The 19705-nt window shown below is 39.1% G+C and overlaps 1 protein-coding gene across 1 annotated transcript in view; it reads left to right on the forward strand.

Annotated features, from left to right (window-relative positions):
- LOC128840929 (D-threitol dehydrogenase-like) overlaps positions 1 to 19705 on the forward strand; it is a 34979-nt gene that overhangs the window by 10756 nt on the left and 4518 nt on the right. The window contains exons 3-7 of the mRNA XM_054035534.1: positions 966 to 1043; positions 2609 to 2825; positions 7489 to 7697; positions 8693 to 8765; positions 15298 to 15415. Of these exons, the coding sequence (XP_053891509.1) occupies positions 966 to 1043; positions 2609 to 2825; positions 7489 to 7697; positions 8693 to 8765; positions 15298 to 15415 (695 nt within the window). The remainder of the gene's footprint in view (positions 1 to 965; positions 1044 to 2608; positions 2826 to 7488; positions 7698 to 8692; positions 8766 to 15297; positions 15416 to 19705) is intronic.

The following is a 19705-nucleotide window of genomic DNA, read 5'->3' on the forward strand; positions in this document are numbered from 1 at the left end:
GGGGCCACTTGGGGATCTGGGGCAAAATCAGTACTTGGTCCTGCTAAGGAAGGCAGGGGGCTGGACTCGATGACCTTTCAAGGTCCCTTCCAGCTCTAGGAGATGGGATGGGATGCTAGAAAAAGTACTTTGGTCAGTTCCAGCAGTGTATGCAAGAGAACCAAAAAGGAGTCATTATATATTCACTCAGTGGAACACTAAGCATGATTTACTAGATCCAAATGGTTCATACTGTGCATCATCATGCTCAATTTTGTCATCAAGAACAATTGCCTTCCATTGCAGTAGAGGGTCCTTGACACTTTAACTGTCCAGGCCCTGAAATCTACTCTTAACCACTAAGTCACCCTGGTACCTAGCCTGCACATCTTACTTTCTTATGTTTGGACAGTGGTGTCGGGTCTACAAGATGCTGTGTCATTTTCACTAAGGTCTGGTTGCCATCTAGACAATGGCACCAGGTCACTAGTTCAGGCCCGCAAATCATAGTGGTGGAGCGTAAAATGTAAGTAATATACAGAAGTACACAAACAGTGGTAGGTAAGATTGTCCAGAGAATATTAAATGTCATTATTATTATTTATTAAGCTCCAAGAGTGATCTTGGTACAAGTCCCAAAGAACATAAAATCTCATTAGACAATCAAAATCAGATGCACTGGAAGTCCCAGAGGCTGTCTCTTGTTTATAAAACTGGAAGACAAAATGGCATTTTTATTGATCTAGCATTTGTAAAAGTAGTGAGTCTTGAATGGGAATCTGAGGTAAGACGGAGGACTGTCAGATTGGGATAGGAAGAGACTTCCAGGTGCAGGGAGCAGCATGCAAAGAGAAAACCTAGCATGGGCCTAGCCCAAAGCCCACTGAAGTCCGTGGAAGACTCTTCAACATAGTTCAGTGGGCTTTGGCTTAGGCCCAGTGTGGTGTGCCCTGAAGTTGTTGATTTGGACACTTGTGTTTTTCCAGGTTATTTTACCTGTGCAAGGCGGAATGAGTGTCATCCGAAGGAGCCGTGCACACGCAGATAGGGTGATTGAATCAAAGGTGTGTATTTTCTCTCCATAAGCAGTATGGGTGAAATCCTGGCCCCACAGAAGTCAGTGGCAAAATTCCCAGTGATTTCACTGAGGTCAGGATGTCACCCTTTGTTTTCACTGTACGCATTAGCGAGACAATCCCGTTTGAAGAATGGATCCTGCATGCACCACTTTCCCCAGTAATTACTTAAAGAGTAAGAATCGTAAAAGAAACAAGTATCGGAGTGAGGCATATCATAAATTATAGTGTGCCGTGGGGCAGCCAGCTGTTTTCTTTATATCATTGATTACAATAACCCTGCCATTTTCCCCCTCCTACCCTACCCCTTTACGTGTACTCTATGCAATAGGCACCCAGTTTCCCTCCCCCACTGTTCCCTGGATTAAAGTCTCCCACCTTGTAGGTCCTAGAGCCCCACCCCGAGCCAGAACGTCTACACTGCATTTAAACAACTCCTCAGCCTGAGTGCCAGGAGCCCAGGTCAGCTTGCACAGGCCAGCCACAGACATACTCGTAGTGGAGGGGTTGAAGGTACATTGTGCCTTTGGAGGTGTGATGCCTTTGACATTCACGATGACCCCTGGGCACACAAGGGAATTCACTGGGAAGTGCGCTACGCTACACTTCTGTAACTAGAGCATCCAATGACATTTTCAGCAGCAGAGCCATTCTGCCCCATTGCCTTGCCCCTCCATACCCCCTTTGGAGCTGAGAGCTCTGCTGGAATTTGGACTTCACTGAACTGGGCGGCCTGATTTCAATCCTACCTTCTGAACCAAAGTAATGGGGCAGGAAGGAACAGCTTGCGGCACGTTCTACCCCCCACCCTAACACACTTGAGCAGTGTGCCCTTGTTGCCAAGAAGGCTAACGGCATATTGGGCTGCATTAGTAGGACCATTGCCAGCAGATCGAGGAAAGTGATTATTCCTCTCTATTTGGCATTGGTGAGGCCACATCTGCAGTATTGCATCCAGTTTTGGGTCCCCCACTGCAGACAGGATGTGGACAAATTGGAGAGAGTCCAGCGGAAGCCAACGAAAATTATTATGGGATTGGGCCACATGACTTATGAGGAGAGGCTGGGAGAACTGGGCTTATTTAGTCTGCAGAGGAGAAGAGTGAGGGGGGATTTGATAGCAGCCTTCAACTACCTGAAAGGGGGTTCCAAAGAAGATGGAGCTAGACTGTTCTCAGTGGTGGCAGATGACAGAACAAGGAGCAATGGTCTCAAGTTGCAGTGGGGGAGGTCTAGGTTGGATATTAGGAAACACTATTTCACTAGGAGGGTGGTGAAGCACTGGAATGGGTTACCTGGGGAGGTGGTGGAATCTCCATCCTTAGAGGTTTTTAAGGTCAGGCTTGACAAAGCCCTGGCTGGGATGATTTACTTGGGGTTGGTTCTGCCTTGAGCAGGGGGTTGGACTAGATGAACTACTGAAGTCTCTTCCATCCCTAATTTTCTATGGTGTGTGTGTGTGTGTGTGTGTGTGTGTGTGTGTGTGTGTGTAGGCTAATGGGTTTAACATAATTGAATTTTGACCCTCAGTACATTGTGCTGTTTTGCTACAGAAAGAATTGGTGAAAGATGATGTCTTTTGGGGCTATAACAAATGTCACATCCTTGATCGCCTGCGTTTGGATGGCAAAGTGGCCTACGTAACAGGTGGAGGCCAGGGGATAGGAAGAGCCTTTGCTCATGCATTAGGGGAAGCAGGGGCTAAGGTAGCCATTGTTGATCTGGTACTTGCAAAGGCAGAAGTGGTAGCAGAAGAGCTCAGCCTGAAAGGTAAGCAGTGTACTAATTCTCTGATTGCTCTTATACATGCACTTCTACAGTGCTCATGTCTGTAGTGTCACACCTGTAATGTCTGTGTGCTTTGTTATTTTAAACTTTTGTAGCTGGCAGCCTGTTGGAGAATATCTTGCATCGAGTTTTAATGCAGAATAAGTCAAATAGCAAAGGAAAGAATTTCCAAATAGCACACGCATGCCACCATCGCAGAGCGTGTTTGCCTCACGCAGCATCTTAGCACTGCTTCTGCAAGCAATAACCAATGTCACATTGCCTGCTTGTGTTACCTCGCAGAGTAAGTGCAACCAGGAAAGCAGAGTACCCCATATAAAACTCTTTATCTGGGGTACCTGAAGGAAAACGAGCCATGACTGACGGGCACAGAGAATAGCAATCTTTTATTAATAAGTGCTATATAATACACACCAATCAGCCAGAAAAAGAGGTGTTCCATACATTATATCATGTGGCAGCTAAGGCACTCAAGACGTAGCTAATAAAGGAAAGCCAGACACAGCCCATGCACCCTTTAGTACATATCCCAATCACTACTTCTCCTTTCACACACAAAACTAATCGCACGGCCACAACACGTCACGGGAGTGTAGGGTAATATTTCTTATGGCATGAATCTGTCTCCTGTATATCTAATAATTATGGGCCAAAGTCTTTGTTCAGAACCCATTAGCTTCCGTGAGGGTTTTGCCTGAGAAAAAGCTGCAGGCTTTGTGTGTGTGCCTTTACTTCCACTTGCTGCATCATAGCGTAGCCATCGTTGAGGAATGATTTGTTCACAGGGCAGAAAGCAAGGAGAGGCGCTAGGGAAGGGGCTGAAGAGAAGCAACGCTGATCATGCCTGATATTTTTAATGGGGATCTGCTTTGAGGGATATGCCAGACATAAACATACTGGGGGGAAAAAAAAAAGGACTGCCTGATTTTGGGTGCCCAATTTGGGACCCATTGAAAGGTCCTGATTTTCAGTGGCCAGGTTAGCCAGCCCTTTCTGAAAATCTGGCCTGCTAATTTTTGGGTGCCGATCTTTTTAGAGACACCCAAAATCATCAATAGTCACTTTTGAAAACATTGGCCATAGTTCCTCAAAACATGCATGAGTGAAAAGCATAGAGGTCAGATATAAGTACACCTCTACCCAATAGAACGCTGTCCTCGGGAGCCAAAAAATCTTACTGCGTTATAGGTGAAACCGCATTATATCAAACTTGCTTTGATCCGCTGGAGTGCACAGTCCCGCCCGCCCCAGAGCGCTGCTTTACCGCGTTATATCCAAATTCGTGTTATATCGAGTCGCGTTATATCGGGGTAGAGGTGTGCACAACACTGACATACATCACAAGTAAAGTCCCAAACAATAGGTGAAATCTTCTACAAACCACTTACATTTTGTGTTTTCATTACTAAAATAGGACATAAAATTCAATTCCTCTCCAAAGACCTTTGCAAATATGATAAAGCTAAACTATATTCATAAAAGAAACATAGACAATTGGAAATAGTGTTTTAATGAGAAAAGAGATGAAGTATCACTTATTTTATAATTCCTCTTGTGAAAGTACATCCAAGCCCTCTGCTACATCGGATTCTTCAATATCATCAAAGCTGTAGCTTCATTCAGGAAAGTGGGATACTGCCATCTGGGTCCGTATTCTAATATTTGTGTAAGCGGATAGTGCAATAGACCTTATACTACTACAGGGAGAACCTAGGTGAGTTTTTCTGTGGTGCGTTAGCTGAAGTAAAAATTTTCCTTCTAAAATGAAAATTGGTTGTGAAAAGTACATTTGCAGCATTGCAATGCAAATTTGGTGGTTCTGCAGAACAGTTACAGTGCAAGCAGTGGAAATAAAACTTCCTTCCACTGTTCTGCCATAGTACTTCAGTCCATTTCCTGAGGGCATATCTCTGTCAGAGAGAGGAGTGGTTTAGACTCCATGGTTATACAATCCTTGGTCTCTCTGGTAAGACTAAGTTAAGTTAAGTTAAAACGGTGCTAGTTTATGCAGCAGGGGGAGGGATAGCTCAGCAGTTTGAGCGTTGGTCTGTTAAACCCAGGGTTGTGAGTTCAATCCTTGAGGGGTCACTTAGGGATCTGGGGTAAAATCAGTACTTGGTCCTGGTAGTGAAGGCAGGGAGCTGGACTCAATGTGCTTTTGAGGTTCCTTCCAGTTATGAGATAGGTATATCTCCATATATTAGAAACAGTACTAAGCGCTGTGAGACTCATTTTACCCAGGTCATTGAATCCCAGTCTAATGATAAGGCTTTGACTACCGGGTCTGGCCATTGGATCTTTGACTTTGTAGTGGGATCCAGAGCAGTTCAGTTCTAGGTCATTGTTATAGATCAGAAGAAATTGAGATATCCAGTTCTTCCTTCCTGCAAAAGTTTCATGTTCTTGTGCACCAAAGGCATAGGATCCTGGAACACCATAGCTACTCCTTGAAGGTTAACTAGCCTTTTGGACATGCTTTCATGGTTAGATTATATGGATCAAGCAGGGTATTCTGAAGAAAATGGGTTATTTGAGGGACTCATGAGACTTTGTTGGAGATGTGACACTTTGTTGGCAAACTCCTTTTGGAAGCCCAGTTTAACTTTTCTCTGGGACAGTTTCACCGGAGGAGTTGATCATTCTTTCCTCCCAGTGTTTCTCAACCAAGGGTTTCTGTCTCCTAGGGGGTTGATAGAAAGCAATCAGAGTGGTAGTAAGGCACAAAGTTTTTTATTACAATCTAAAGCAAAGAGAAAAACCTCCATCTCTCGCTCCCCACACACCCTTGCCCTTTAAAGTAAAGAATTCACTGTCAACCTTTCAAACAGAACTGGCTGGAGGATGACAATTCGGTTTTGTCACAACTTGGAAGTTTTGACAATTGTTTTTGATCTGCATTGGAATGAAAACATTTTTTTTAAAGTGTTTGTAAAACTGAATTGTCTAAATGTCCATTTTTGGATCAAAATGGTCAGGTTTTCAGTCTCTCTCAGAAGTGACCCGAGAATCCATCCTGGACCGCAGTAACCTTTCCACTGCAAATTTGTTCAAAATCAATAAGTCTCCATGGAACATTTTTGGCTTTGATCAAACAGAATATTTAGATGAAAATACATGTAGTTGAAAATGTTCTGACCAGCTCTATTCTTGTGTAAATTATACAGGTTTATTACAGATGCACTTACTATAAAAATAAAAGTAAAACTTGTAAGGGAGTCATGACGGTTTTTGATTTCAAATGAAAGGATCACCAACTTGAAAGATTGAGAAACACTGCCCTGTATCATCACCTGATTGATATTTTCAGAATCTTTCAATATAGGTTCCAATCATATATATGTATATTGGAAGGTGCAGCTCCTCGCCCTCCTCCCCCCCAAAAAGACCCTGTGTGCTTTCCTATAATGCTTCAGAAGACACATTAAAACATTTCTTCTTGGGAAAAGATGTATTATATGGCTCATTTTTTCAGTTATTGACTATTTCCTGTTTTTATTAATAAACCACACAAGAGCAAATCTCTTATGATCCTGTTTATAATATATAATTTCTTCCATATCCATTGTTAATTGTTCATAGAATACTGATCTGTGCTATAACTATAAAGGCTGTCTACACTCCTGTGAACTAATTCCCAGTCAAGCAGAACACTTGGGCACATGCTTAACATTAAGCATGTTTGTAGTTTCATTGACTTCAGGTGTTCTGCTGGATTGGAGCCTTAGGAAAAAAAAAAGGATTCACGTTTTATTTAAAAATCAACTTTCTAGCATATGCAGTAATAAAACATGAAATGCAAAATCTGCATTGGAATAATTTTTGATTGAGATTGTACATGTGCAAAAGGCAAGATATGCAAAGTTATTAATGCAAAAGCAAATGTAACGGCCACATTTCACATCCATAGGGTACTCTTACAGCTGTTTACTAATGACATTAACTTTTGTGCTTTAATGTGTAGCTGCGATGGCACTGAATTAGTTACTTATGTGTACCATAATTTTGAATATTTAGATTTTCATGTTTAAATCATGGCTATCCTTCTGGATGGCTTTTTCATACACCATTACGCATTACAGAAATATGTACACTCCAGACTCTAAAAACCTGATGTTTAGAATCAGTTTGGCTGACAAATTGATTCGATTTCTGTGACATCTGGGGTTCACTGTAAAAACATCTGTAGCACAACAGATAAAATATTCCTCTGTTTTGTCTTGTTTATGAGCTAATAACCGTCATCTGAAAGTGATGCACTTTATGATCCATAGAACTCAGAGAATTGTTGGAATGACCGTCACTTTAGTTGATAAGTTGCAGTTAGACTTTTGACCAGAAGATGGTGTAGTATTCAAAGATTCATTCAATTGGAGAGTCAGAACTCTGATTTTAGATAAGTTGATTGTGTTAGACTACAGTATGTGCAGTCTACAAAAGTTAAACTTAAAAACTTTTGAAAAGATTCATTTCCCAATGCATCATGCTTCCGTAAATAGCACATAATTTGCTGTCATCAGTGGAGTGGTGATAAAACTGGTTTTGTTGTTGTTGTTTGTTTTAAGAATTAGTAACTAGGTACACAAGAAATGATATCTTGTTTTCTATGAATGCCTATATTTGTTTGATCAATCTCATTTTAATCTAGGGATAAAAAGCATGGCAATGGAAGCAGATGTAAGCAAACCTGAAGATGTGCAAAGGATTCTTGATGCGATTGTAGCTAGATGGGGCACAGTTCATATTGCCTGTAACAATGCTGGAATTAACATGAATTCTGCAAGTGAAGACACTTCACTGGAAGAATGGGACAAAACTTTTAATGTTAATTTACGAGGCTTGTTTTTGTGCTGCCAAGTAAGTATGAGGATCTGTACTATTTTCCACAGAAATGTAGCTGTTTTCTGAGCATTTGACTTAGCCAGAGGTTTAATAATATTCTTGTTGCTAATTATCATCATAAAATCGAACGTATATTAGTGGGTGTTAATAATAATAGTTTGGCTATGTATCCGTAGGCTTGGCCATCTTAGATTTTTGTCAGTAAGTGTGGATTTCAGCGAACACATGCAAACTGATGAAAAAATATTTCCATCCATAACTGAAATTTACAGATAGGCAAAGTAAGAAAAATGCTGCCTGAGAACTTATTTAGAGTTTAAGGATATTTACTTTGTATATTTGGACATGTGATGTTGACAATTTGTATTTTAATGGTTATCAAGTTTTGACTTCTTATATTTCAGTGTCGGTTGTCATTAAATAATTGTCTGACTCCTCCCCATAATTTCCCACAACTATGAAAATTTAACTAAATGAAAATTGCATACCATTATAGGTTTTAAGCATTTTTTCAACTGTGAAAATTTAAATAGATAAAAATATTTTAAAATGCTTAAAAATAGCCATTGGTGGTATCTGTTGAAATTATAAAAAAAAAAAAAAAATTCAGTTCTGCCAACACTGTGAATCAAGTTTACATTTAGGCCAAGATTATCAAAAGTAAATAGTGATTATTGGTGTCCAACGTGAGACACCTTAAAAAGAGACCTGATTTTGAGAGAGCGGCTGCTGAAAATCAGACACTTTTGTGGGGTATCAGTTGGAGTGCCCAATACTTGAGGCACCCAATATTACTACTCACCTTTTGAAAATTTTGGCAACACAGTAGCTGAATTAAAATGACAAGAGAAATTTTTCAGCATCAGCCATTTTATACCAAATTTTTACACCGTGCACTTTTAAAAAAAATCCATAAACTCTTCTGAAAAGTGAAGACTAATTTATTATCATGTAATTATTAGCACAATCACAAAAGGGGTCACTGGTCTTTCCTTTAATTTCTGTCACAGGCTGCGGGCCGCATTATGCTGAAGCAAGGATATGGGAAGATAATTAACACAGCATCTATGGCAAGTTTAATAGGTGAGTGATGATATCTAACAGTTGTGCTTCAGAATCCATATTTTAATTACTACCAATGCTATTTGAATCAATTAAACCTGTATTGGGAAGAAGTAAATCACTGACATTTTGTATTAGGGGAAAATGTACTACAAATTTTTTATGATATCATTTTTCAACATTTATCTGTCCTCCATGTTTTAGAGCACATATTACTTTTTTATAGAAGAGATGGAGTTACCCTCCTTGAGTCTGACACATTAATAATGGAAGAAACGTGTTGGTGTAATTCCCATTAATCTGAGCACAATGTATAACATTTCAGAAAACTGTGCTTTGCTAGTGTTTACAATCTGTCCAAAAACTTTTCACTCTACCGTTAACTGCAATACCAGTTGTTCTATTTCATTACGTCGCCAACAGGTGTCTCCACTAACGCTGCTGTATCAGCAGTGTCATCAAAGAACCAATAAACTATTGTTGGAACATATGGAATGAAATCCCAACTGCTGAGCTAATCTGGGAAGCAGTTACATGCTGGTGAATTGAAGCCATGTAACAAAAATTGATCAATTACACAAATTAAGCATAGCCCTTTAGGAATTTATTTGATTGGTCTGGACATCTGTTGCAGTATTGTCCAAATCCAAAAATCAAATGGTGCCTTGGGTTACCAAGTTAGACAAGAAAATCTAGTAGCTATAAAAGTACAACAGAAACCCCCCTATATTAATATCATCTCCATCTGCTGAATGTTACATAAATATTCAGTCTTTTTATTTTCCTTGGGAATAACATTTATTTTTACTGTGCCCAGTCTGACATTCTATGACATTCTGTTCGGTTTATTACATAGTAACTTTAAATATTTCTTCAAAAATGCATTTATAATGTTGTTGTTAATCTTTTTACAAGTGTCCTTACCAGCTGTTTTACTTATGGTTAAACACAAGAGTAGTCCCTTTCCCCAAGCATGGAGAATTGCAAATCTCACAAACAAAAATAAAAAAGGAACTTCAAAGCTTTAAACTTGTGTTATGTGTTTCATACAGTGCCTAGCATAAGGGAGTCCTAGTACATGACTCTGGCGCTGAGGTGCTACCACAATTCATATTAGAAAAGTAACAACAATGCAAGACTTAACAGTAGATATAGACACTATAGAATGTTAGGCAACAGCTGTGAGGTAAATCCTTGGCTTTAATGGAACTATGGCAATTGACACCAGCTAAGGATTTTCCCCTCTGAGTGTTAAAATACCGTTCTCTCTCTTGTTTTTGTTGTTCAAAAGTGCTGTCTCTTATTTATAGAAATGAGTGATATTTCCAAAGAGAATATTTAAATTACAATTCTCTTACTGCAACTGCAAACGGAGGGTCAGAGTCTCAGTTGGTGTAAATCATCACAGCTGGGTTGGATTAATGGCGGTATGTCCATTAACAGCAGTTGACAATCTGGCCCTGAAGTATGTTAATCACAATTAGCAATCTTTACTGAAATATAAAAGAGTATTTTTAAAGTGAAAATATCTTGGGAAAGGCAGCATGAGGTGCACTTACATGTCAAAGAATTTTAATCCAAGTGGGCGTGGTGAGACCGGTCATTAAGACGAGATGGAATGTGTTTACTTCATGAACCTGTTTGAATCTTGGCATTGCCCCCGCACCCCTGCCGAATAGTTCTAAAAGTACAACTGAAAATCACAATGTTCATATTGTGTCCATCTGCTGAATGTTAAATAAATATGTTGGTTGGTTGGTTATTTAAGTATCTTGGCCAACTGGCATAGTATGGAATGTTTCTAGAAATACTGGATACTTTTTCATAGGTTGAGTTCTCTTTGGTAGATGCAACAAAATGAGCAGAGGAGTTAATCCTATTGGATAGAATTTTGACTGTGGTTTCCCAGATATATTTCCCTAAACTAGTTTAATAAACAATATAATCAAGCTGAGATTCTGCATTCAGCTTTGCCTGCATAAATTTTGAGTATCTCCAGTGGCTTCACCAGAGGTATTCCATATATATACATATATGCCTGTGTAACAGAGAGCAGATGCTATTGGAGTTACTCTGATTTATCTAGGTGTAGCTAAGATCCCTATTTTTTGCAGTGACTATCTTTAGTGGTAAGAGGTCTATCCTCTAATATGTAAGTGTATGAACCCCCCACTAATGTATCAAGGGCAGGGTGGAACCCCCCAATCACCAAGCAAAGAAGCAATCGCATAATATTGGATATTAAAAATATAACTCAGCTGATGTTGGTATCATTTTTACCTACATTTCCCCCAGCCCTGTGTATGCAAAACAGTAGGGAAATTAGCCCCCTTCTCCCAGCCCCACCACCACACAGTGGTAAGTGAAGAGACACTTTTCGAAAGTGTTCTCCACTGGGGTGAAGATAAATCTTTACATTTATAAAGATGCTCTAGTCAATTTTTGATAGAAGATAGTGTGTGTGTGTGCGCGCGTATGCTAAATTCTGTCCTTGTACACATGAGAGATCCAGCTGAAGTTAACAGCAGAAGTAAGGAGAACAGGATTTGGTACTGTGTACTTTAATGCAAAAACAGTACCCACTGTGAAAGCCATCCACTTTGTGACACCCTTTGGCTAGCTCTTGAGTGCTTTCAATTAAGAGGGGCCAAGTGTTTCAGGAGGTGTATATTTCATCTTCTAAATTGCCTTCCTTAACCCTTTCTGTAAAGAGAGATGCATTTAGAAGAAGGAAGGCTAGAACATATCTAATGAGCTTCTGTCCCAAAATCAGCAGGCAGATTCCAATATTTTACAGCAAATCTCTGTTTTAGTTTATGCACACTGAAAACTGCAATACCTTGACTGGGGAGGATGCAAAAGCCCTTATCCTCTTAGGCAATTCCAAGTTATTTGTTACAAACAGACAAACTGGGAAAGTTTAGCAACGACTGCTTTTGTGAGGTGACAAGGTTAACTACTGAAGTTGTACATAACTTGGAGCTGGTGTACAGCAATTAATCAAGGAATTATATTCCACTCCATTTCAATAGCCCACATGGAGTGCTGCATCTGTGATGTGATATACACACACACACAGAGAGAGAGAAAGAGAGAGAGAAAGGAGAAATATTTCTTCTAATAAAATCCTAATTATTTTGTTTTGAAAAATAAATGGAATGGACTTGGGTTTCAAACTACACAATGCTTTATCTGACAAATGAAGGACCTTTCAAATCTTTAATGCATACATAAAGAGGAGGAACTATTAGCTATGCCCTCCTCTCTCCCAGTCCTACACACACAAGTTCTCAAATCTAAGTACATGAGAAGTCACATTGAAGTTAATGGTAAGTTAAGTCTACTCACATGCATACATTTACACGTGCTTAAGTGTTTGAAGAACTGGGGCCTATGTCGTTTCAGTGTTTTTGCATAATCCAACAGTATTATTCTTTATTTACTGGCCTTTTCCTATACTTTAAGTTGCAACATTTATAAACAGTGCATTTTAGAGGATAAATGCAAATTCAGTAGTATAGGAGAAGTAAGAACATAAAAACAGTCATTCTGGGTCAGACCAATGGTCCATTTAGCCCAGTATCCTGTCTTCTGACAGTGGCAGACACTAGAGACTTCAGAGGGAATGAATGGGACACTTTAATTATGGGGTGATCCATCCCCTATTGTCAAGTTCCAGCTTCTGGCATTCGGAGGTTTAGGAACACCCAGAGCACGGCGCTGCACCCCTGACCATCTTGGCTGATAGCCATTGATGGACCTATTCTCTATAAATTTATCTAATTCTTTTTTGAACCCAGTCATACTTTTGGCCTTCACAACATCCCCTGGCAACAAAGTCTACAGGTTGACCATGTTTTGTGTGAAGAAGCACTTCCTTGTGTTTGTTTTAAACCTGCTGCCTATTAATTTCACTGGGTGACCCCTGATGCTTATGTTCTATGAAGGGGTAAATAACACTTCCTAATTCACTTTCTCCATGTTGTTCATGATTTTATAGACCTTTATCATATTCCTACTTAGTCATCTCTTTTCTAAACTGAACAGTCCCAGGCTTCTTAGTCTCTCCTTCTATGGAAGCTCTTCCACACCCCTAATAATTTTTGTTGCTCTTCTCTGTATTTTTTCCAATTCTAATATATCTTTTTAGATTGGGCGACCAGAACTGCATACAGTATTCAAGGTGTAGGCGTACCATGGATTTATACAGTGACATTGAGATTTTTATTATCTCACCCTTTCCCAATGGTTCCTAACGTTCTGTTAGCTTTTTTTAATGCTGCAGCACATTGAGCAGATGTTGTGAGAGAACTATCTACAGTGACTCCAAGATCTCTTTCTTGAGTGGTGACAGCTAATTTAGACCCCATCATTTTGTATGTATAGTTGGGATTATGTTTTCCAATGTGCATTACTTTGCATTTATAAACACTGAATTTCACCTGCCATTTTCTTGCCCGATCCCCCAGTTTTGTGAGATCCCTTTGTAACTCTTTGCAGTCTGCTTTGGACTTAGTTATCTTGAGTAATTTTGTATCATCTGCAAACTTTGCCACCTCATTTTTTACCCCCTTTGCCAGATTATTTATGAATATGTTGAACAGCACTGATCCCAGTACAGATCCTTGGGAATCCCGCTATTTAACTCTCTCTTCACTTTATTCCTACTCTTTATTTCCTATCTTTTAATCAGCTACTGATCCATGAGAAGACCTTCCCTCTTATCCCATGACTGTTTACTTTGCTTACAAGCCTTTGGTGAGGGACCTTGTCAAAAGCTTTCTGAAAGTCCAAGTACACTATATCCTCTGGATCACTCTTGTCCACCTACTAGTTGACACCCTCAAAGAATTCTAATAGATTGGTGAGGCATGATTTTCCTTTACAAAAGTCATATTGACTCTTCCCCACCATCTTGCATTCAACTGTAGTCTGATAATTATTTTCTTGACTATTGTTTCAATCAATTTGCCTGGTACTGAAGTTAGGCTTACTGGCCTGTAATTGCCAGAATCACCTCTGAAGCCTTATTTTTTTTAAAAAAGCTTTTTTTTAAAGAGCTCTCTCTTGAGTGGTAAAAATTGGTACAATATTAAAAAATTGGCATTACATTAGCTTTTCTCCAGTCATCTGGTACAGAGGCTGATTTAAGTGATAGGTTACATACCAGTTAGAAGTTCTGCAATTTCTTATCTGAGTTCCTTCAGAACTCTTGGGTGAATACCATCTGGTACTTCTCATGGTGACATAAAATTGCTAGCTAAGCCATTTTAATGCTCATTTTCAAACCCTTTTTTATTTACTGAATTTTCCTACCTGTATTATATAGTGCTTGCCAGTAGCCACATGAAACTAAAACCAATTTGATATGCTGATACACCTTACAAAAATCCAGTAGTGAACCTGCCTTTTAAAACACATTAATAAAATAAACTGTTTTTTTTTTTTAACCTCATTAATGGTATTTAGTACTGATTCCTTCCCCTCAGTAATAAAGAATTACAGCTCAGTAATACACCTCTACCCTGATATAACGCGACCCAATATAACACGAATTCGGATATAACGCGGTAAAGCAGCGCTCAGGGGGTGGCGGGGCTGCGCACTCTGGTGGATCAAAGCAAGTTCGATATAATGCGGTTTCACCTATAACGCGGTAAGATTTTTTGGCTCCCGAGGACAGCGTGATATCGGGGTAGAGGTGTATTTAATATTAAACTGCACATGTTTAGATTTCACTGCTCTTTAACAACTTTGTTTAAATAGGTCAGAATGGAAGCCAGGTAGCTAAAAATACTTAAGGAGTAGATCCTTAGTGGGTGTAAACTGCGATAGCAGAATTGATTTCCACTGATTCTGATGGCACTATGACAATTTACACCAGCTGAGGCCCTGCCTAAAGTAGTTTTCCTTGGAACAGGGTAAGTGTGAGAGCTCAGTGACGGGGTAGAACTAACAGAACATACAGCAGAAGCAAGCTTGAACATTGTAATTAACAAGCCGATCATTTTCCTTTATGACTGACATGTGACATCTGTGAAACATTTTCAAAGGCTTCAGATTTTGAAAGTGGTAGGAGATCTGAATTTTGGGCACACATGTTCACATCCACACAAACACCTGATTAGATAACATAGAGAGGTTATAAATTAAGCAGAATAACTTGTTCCAAGCAGTTACTTGTATGTGTGTATTATAAAAAGTATATGCGTGTTTGTGCATATGTTTATATTTATGGGATACTGCCAAATATTTTGACTACATCGTTGTAATATCTATTTTTGTAGTTCTAAAATCTGCAGTCTGTTTTATTGCTGCTGTTTCTTCATTTTCTCTTCAGTCCTCCAGCTGTTAATGCAAAAATATTAGATGGAAAATATTATATTAGGAAAAATATAGATGTAGGGGTTTTCTAGATTGTAATTCCTTCATGTTACTTGCCAAACATCAGGGGAAAGGGCAGCTAGTTCGTCTGTCCATGTTGTGATTTTTAGCCTCCCTGTGCATATTAATACGTGAAGAATCAATATTTCGTATTTCTGAATTATTCTAGTGCCTCACCCGCAGAAGCAGTTAGCATACAACGCCTCAAAAGCCGGGGTCGTAAAATTAACACAGACATTAGGAACTGAATGGATTGACAGGGGAGTAAGAGTCAACTGCATTTCCCCGTAAGTAAAATGTAGTCTCATTTTATAAATTACAGAAAAAATGAAATGTTATAAGAAGCGTTCACTGCTCAAATTAAGAAAATCTAGGAAAACAAAGTTGCTAATTAGCAGGTGGATTGCATCCCTTTTTATTTCGTCTTCTGCTTAACAAAGGTTTAATCACTATAACCAAAGTGTACTCCATGGCTGTGTATATTGAAGGATTTGAGAAAAGGTTTTAGCATTTGATAATAGGTTTTCCAATAACATGAAGGGTAATTTTTAGCATTTCTCTTCCAGATGAAATATTACCTTAGTTCTGTCCAAGCCTTCTGTGGTTAAAGAAAAGGCTTTTGACACTTAATAGACAATGCTTCTCCTTTTTTTCTTTTTTCTTTCACTTCAGACAAATATACTGGCACATTAAAAGCCATATTGTAGTGCTGTAATTGAGACACTGTTTAGCTCTGGCAATTACAGGATTTCTAGGTGTAATTTTGTCAAAAAATATTCATTACAAGTTACATTTTACCTAATTTTTGAAATATTAAAGATGTCTGGGTTTTTTGAGTTAAGTTGTTTGTTTGGTTTTTTTTTATAATAGCATGAAGCAAAGTTTTTTGCCTCACGCACTTTCTTCCTCTCTCTCTCACTCTCTCTCACCCACACACTCTTTATTACACAATTTTCAGTACAAGTTACTACTGAGCAAAAACTCAAGTGGATGGCATTATTTGGGTGTGGTCAAATTCCATAGACCACTGAAGTCAATCAGAGTAAGAAACACAGGATTTTAACCCAGAAGTTTAACTAACTGTAATAATGAAAATATGATGTACATGAAATTAAGAAAAAAAGTTAAATATTTTCATCCATAAAGTGGAGAAAAATATCACAGAACTCAATTGCAAATATCTTTATTTTGATTCTTGGTCTGGTCTCTACTTTTGTATGCTGGCTCTATTTATTATTATTATTTATTATTATTTATTACTACTAATAATAATTTGTGATTCCATCCTTAGCTCATTGCAACCCACAGATTACTTAAATAACATCCTGTTTCTGAACTTGGATTTACTCACACCAATACCAACAGCTCAACATTGCTGATCCCGTGTCTAGGTCTAGTGACTCTAGCTTCCAGGGCCAGGAAGACTGAAGGAAGTTAACAAAGCTGCAGTGAGAACTGGCAAGGCAGAGCTAGTGTTAACAATAGAGGTAGGAAGCGGAAAGGCTTTTAGCTGCAATGAATTAATTTTTATATATAGGTTGGAGCTCCTGGGGCCTACCAGAATCAGAAAATATTGGTCATGTTTCAATACTTTCTGGCTGAGAAATATATTGGTACCCTTTATTAATATAGCTGGAATATTAGTGTCACATTCAGAGTAACCGTGGTTAAAGAGACACTTAAGTTATAAGTCCCTAGTTTTCAGGTGTTTAAAACTTCCTGCAGGAGAAATTTCAGCCCAACGGGTAGTTTTTTGAGGAAAATATAGATATATAAAATAACATTTTTGCAGAGAAGTTAGTAAAACTTCATGTTGGCTGTGAGTTGTCTGAAAATGGAGAAAAGGTATATTGATGCTTGGAAAGGAAAAATCCATTCAGAGGCTTTTCTTTTTCTATCATTAACCAAAACTGGGCTTAATTTTAATAATTCTTACTCATCCTAGACTTTGGTCCCACACCTGGATCTTTCTCTATGTGGGAATCCCATTGTAATAAGGGGGACTTTTGTTCATTGAAGACTTGCCAATGCTCAGTGAGGAAAAGAGCTTTTGCTATACCCAAGGAACCCTGGTGAAGACATACTAGTTATGAATATTTGATAATCACATATGATCTCACTGGAAGCCCACTCAAATCGACAGGAGTTTTTCCATTATGTTCAATGGGGATCGGATTAGGCTTATATTGTCCATGATTTTCTTGGATTATTATTAACAATGTACCAAGAAGCTCTTGATACATACATGCTGGCACTTACATGTACTTAAACCATTGCATGTTGAGCTCAAATATACTTGTGTTCATTTCAATGACTGGATATTCAAATTCATTTGTCCGCTGACATGGAAATGTGGAATAAACATTTCAGTCTCATTCTGTACATTAAAGAAAGGTTTTGGCCTGTCCACAGATATGATCACACAATCCGCGTGAGTCAAATCTTCCAGTCCTGGCTCACAATCTGATTTTGCAAGGTGCTGGGTATCTCCAGCTCCCATTGCACTCATTTTGCTCAGCACCTCACAATTTCAGGCCCTGTTCCTTTCTAGGGCAATGGGCCCATTGACATTGCTGAATGCTTTGCTGGGTGGAAGAGTGAGGGTCTGGCCCAGTTTCACAGATCTACCTGAATGCTGAAGTGAACCTGGCATATAGACTTTATTATAACATGCAACTATTTCAATAAAAGAACCCATGGAGCCCCAGAAATGTGCACAGAGGCCTCAATTCAGCAAAGCACTTAAGTACGTACTTTATTTTAAGCTGGCAAGTGTTCCTGTTGAAGTCAATGGAACTGCCTGATGCTTACAGGGAAGTGTTTGGGTCCCAATTCAGGAAAGCTTGTAAGCACAAACTTGAGTCCATCCTTCTTCCTCAACAGGGATGTGTTCTGGAATCAGGGACATGCTGAAGTGCTTTGTTGGATCCTGGCTATATCAGTGTCCTTGTATCTCCACATAGTCACATCTGACCTCGAACGTTCTTTCAACATGCAAACATTTGCGCTTTTTTTGGTCTCTTCCTTTCTTGTCAGCTTTCATCAACTTATTTTTGTAAATGTGTGTATAAAACGTAGGCATAGCAGCAATGCATAAACCGTATCAGTGCATAAAATGTTATGGCAGGGCTTTTAGCATAATTTATTGAATTTATGAATTCTCTTGCTGACCAGGCCTCGCATTTTAGATAGTTCAGTAGTACAGCCGCTTTCTTTTTTGGAGGGATACTGAGGATGGGGGGAGTTGGAGAGTGAGTGAGAGAGAAGTTCATTCCTAGCTTGTAGACTCATGAGGCAAATTTTCTTCGGCTCCAACCCAGATCACAAATAGCCAATGCGTTGCAAGCCAGAATCTTTACATTAGACTTTGCTCTCAAGTGATGTTACTAACATAGGGCCTTATCCTGAAGCCATTGAAATCAGTGACAAAATTCCTATGATCACCAGTAGATCTGTCCCAGACACTACAAAGTGAAGAAAAAAATAAAAATAAAACCCCACATTAAATTAACCCATCTTCATCAAGAACAGTATACACAACATACAATGCCTAATAGCTACTGAACTGGAAAGATAAGTGTTAACGTCCAATGAGAATCAAATATTGTGTGGTGATTGATTTTTGCAGCTAAATTGCTAATTATGTAAAGTTAAATGAATCATATGCTTAAAATTTACTGCTTATTTTAGTGCCAAGAACTGGCATTGATGTTACATGAAGGTGATGAAAATTGGAGCATTCCATGGTTGGGAAATTGCAAAATATTTCAAGAGAAACTTTTAGTAACGCCTTGTGTCTCAAATCCTTCCTAATTGGTCACATTGCATGCTGGGCTAGATTCACCCTGTCTTGTGCCACCTTTAATTTCTGCCCAGGAAGCCCAATTAGAGGAGGGTTGAAGCAGCATTAAATGCTTGCAACTTCTCATTTGAGGGTCTATGGGAGAACAGCACAGCCTCAAAACTGGACAAAGCTGGCAGGTGAGAAGGCAAGACGAGAATGAGAAATGGATGCAATGATTCAGTTGGGCAGTAACCAGTGGGGATTATATACAGTCCAGGTAACAACTTACAGCTGCCCTCTTGCAGCTGAAACCCTGAGGGACGGCAGGGATGAATTCTGTCTGGGACAGTGCCCCCTACTTAATCAAGCTGCCTTGACAATGTTAGTACATGCATTAATACAACAATCAATAATATATGACATTTTCTATTTAACGAGTGATAGAAAATACTGCATATATATATCTACTCGGCTGAGTAGGTATTATAAGAGAACCTTTGCTTTTTTGGGATGTCCTGTATTTTGCGTGCTTGATTTTGCAAATTTTGGATTGCATTAATACTTTTTTCCCAAAAAACATTTCATTCCAGTTTGTTCTTAAAGGGGGAGAGCTTCAGACTGGTGCTCTATTTGGTTAGGGCGGTTTGTGCTGGAGCTTGAATTCTAAGTTCCTTGAACAGCAGCTGTGGTCAAACCTGGGTTATCTGAACCCTCGTGAACCAAAATTCTCAGTCATCTGGGGGTCAGATGTGTCCCCGGAAGTTTGATTTGAAGCACACATCCTGCAGAGCTT

The sequence above is a fragment of the Malaclemys terrapin genome, chromosome 7, assembly GCF_027887155.1.
Source record: "Malaclemys terrapin pileata isolate rMalTer1 chromosome 7, rMalTer1.hap1, whole genome shotgun sequence".
NCBI classification, from domain to species: Eukaryota; Metazoa; Chordata; order Testudines; family Emydidae; genus Malaclemys; species Malaclemys terrapin.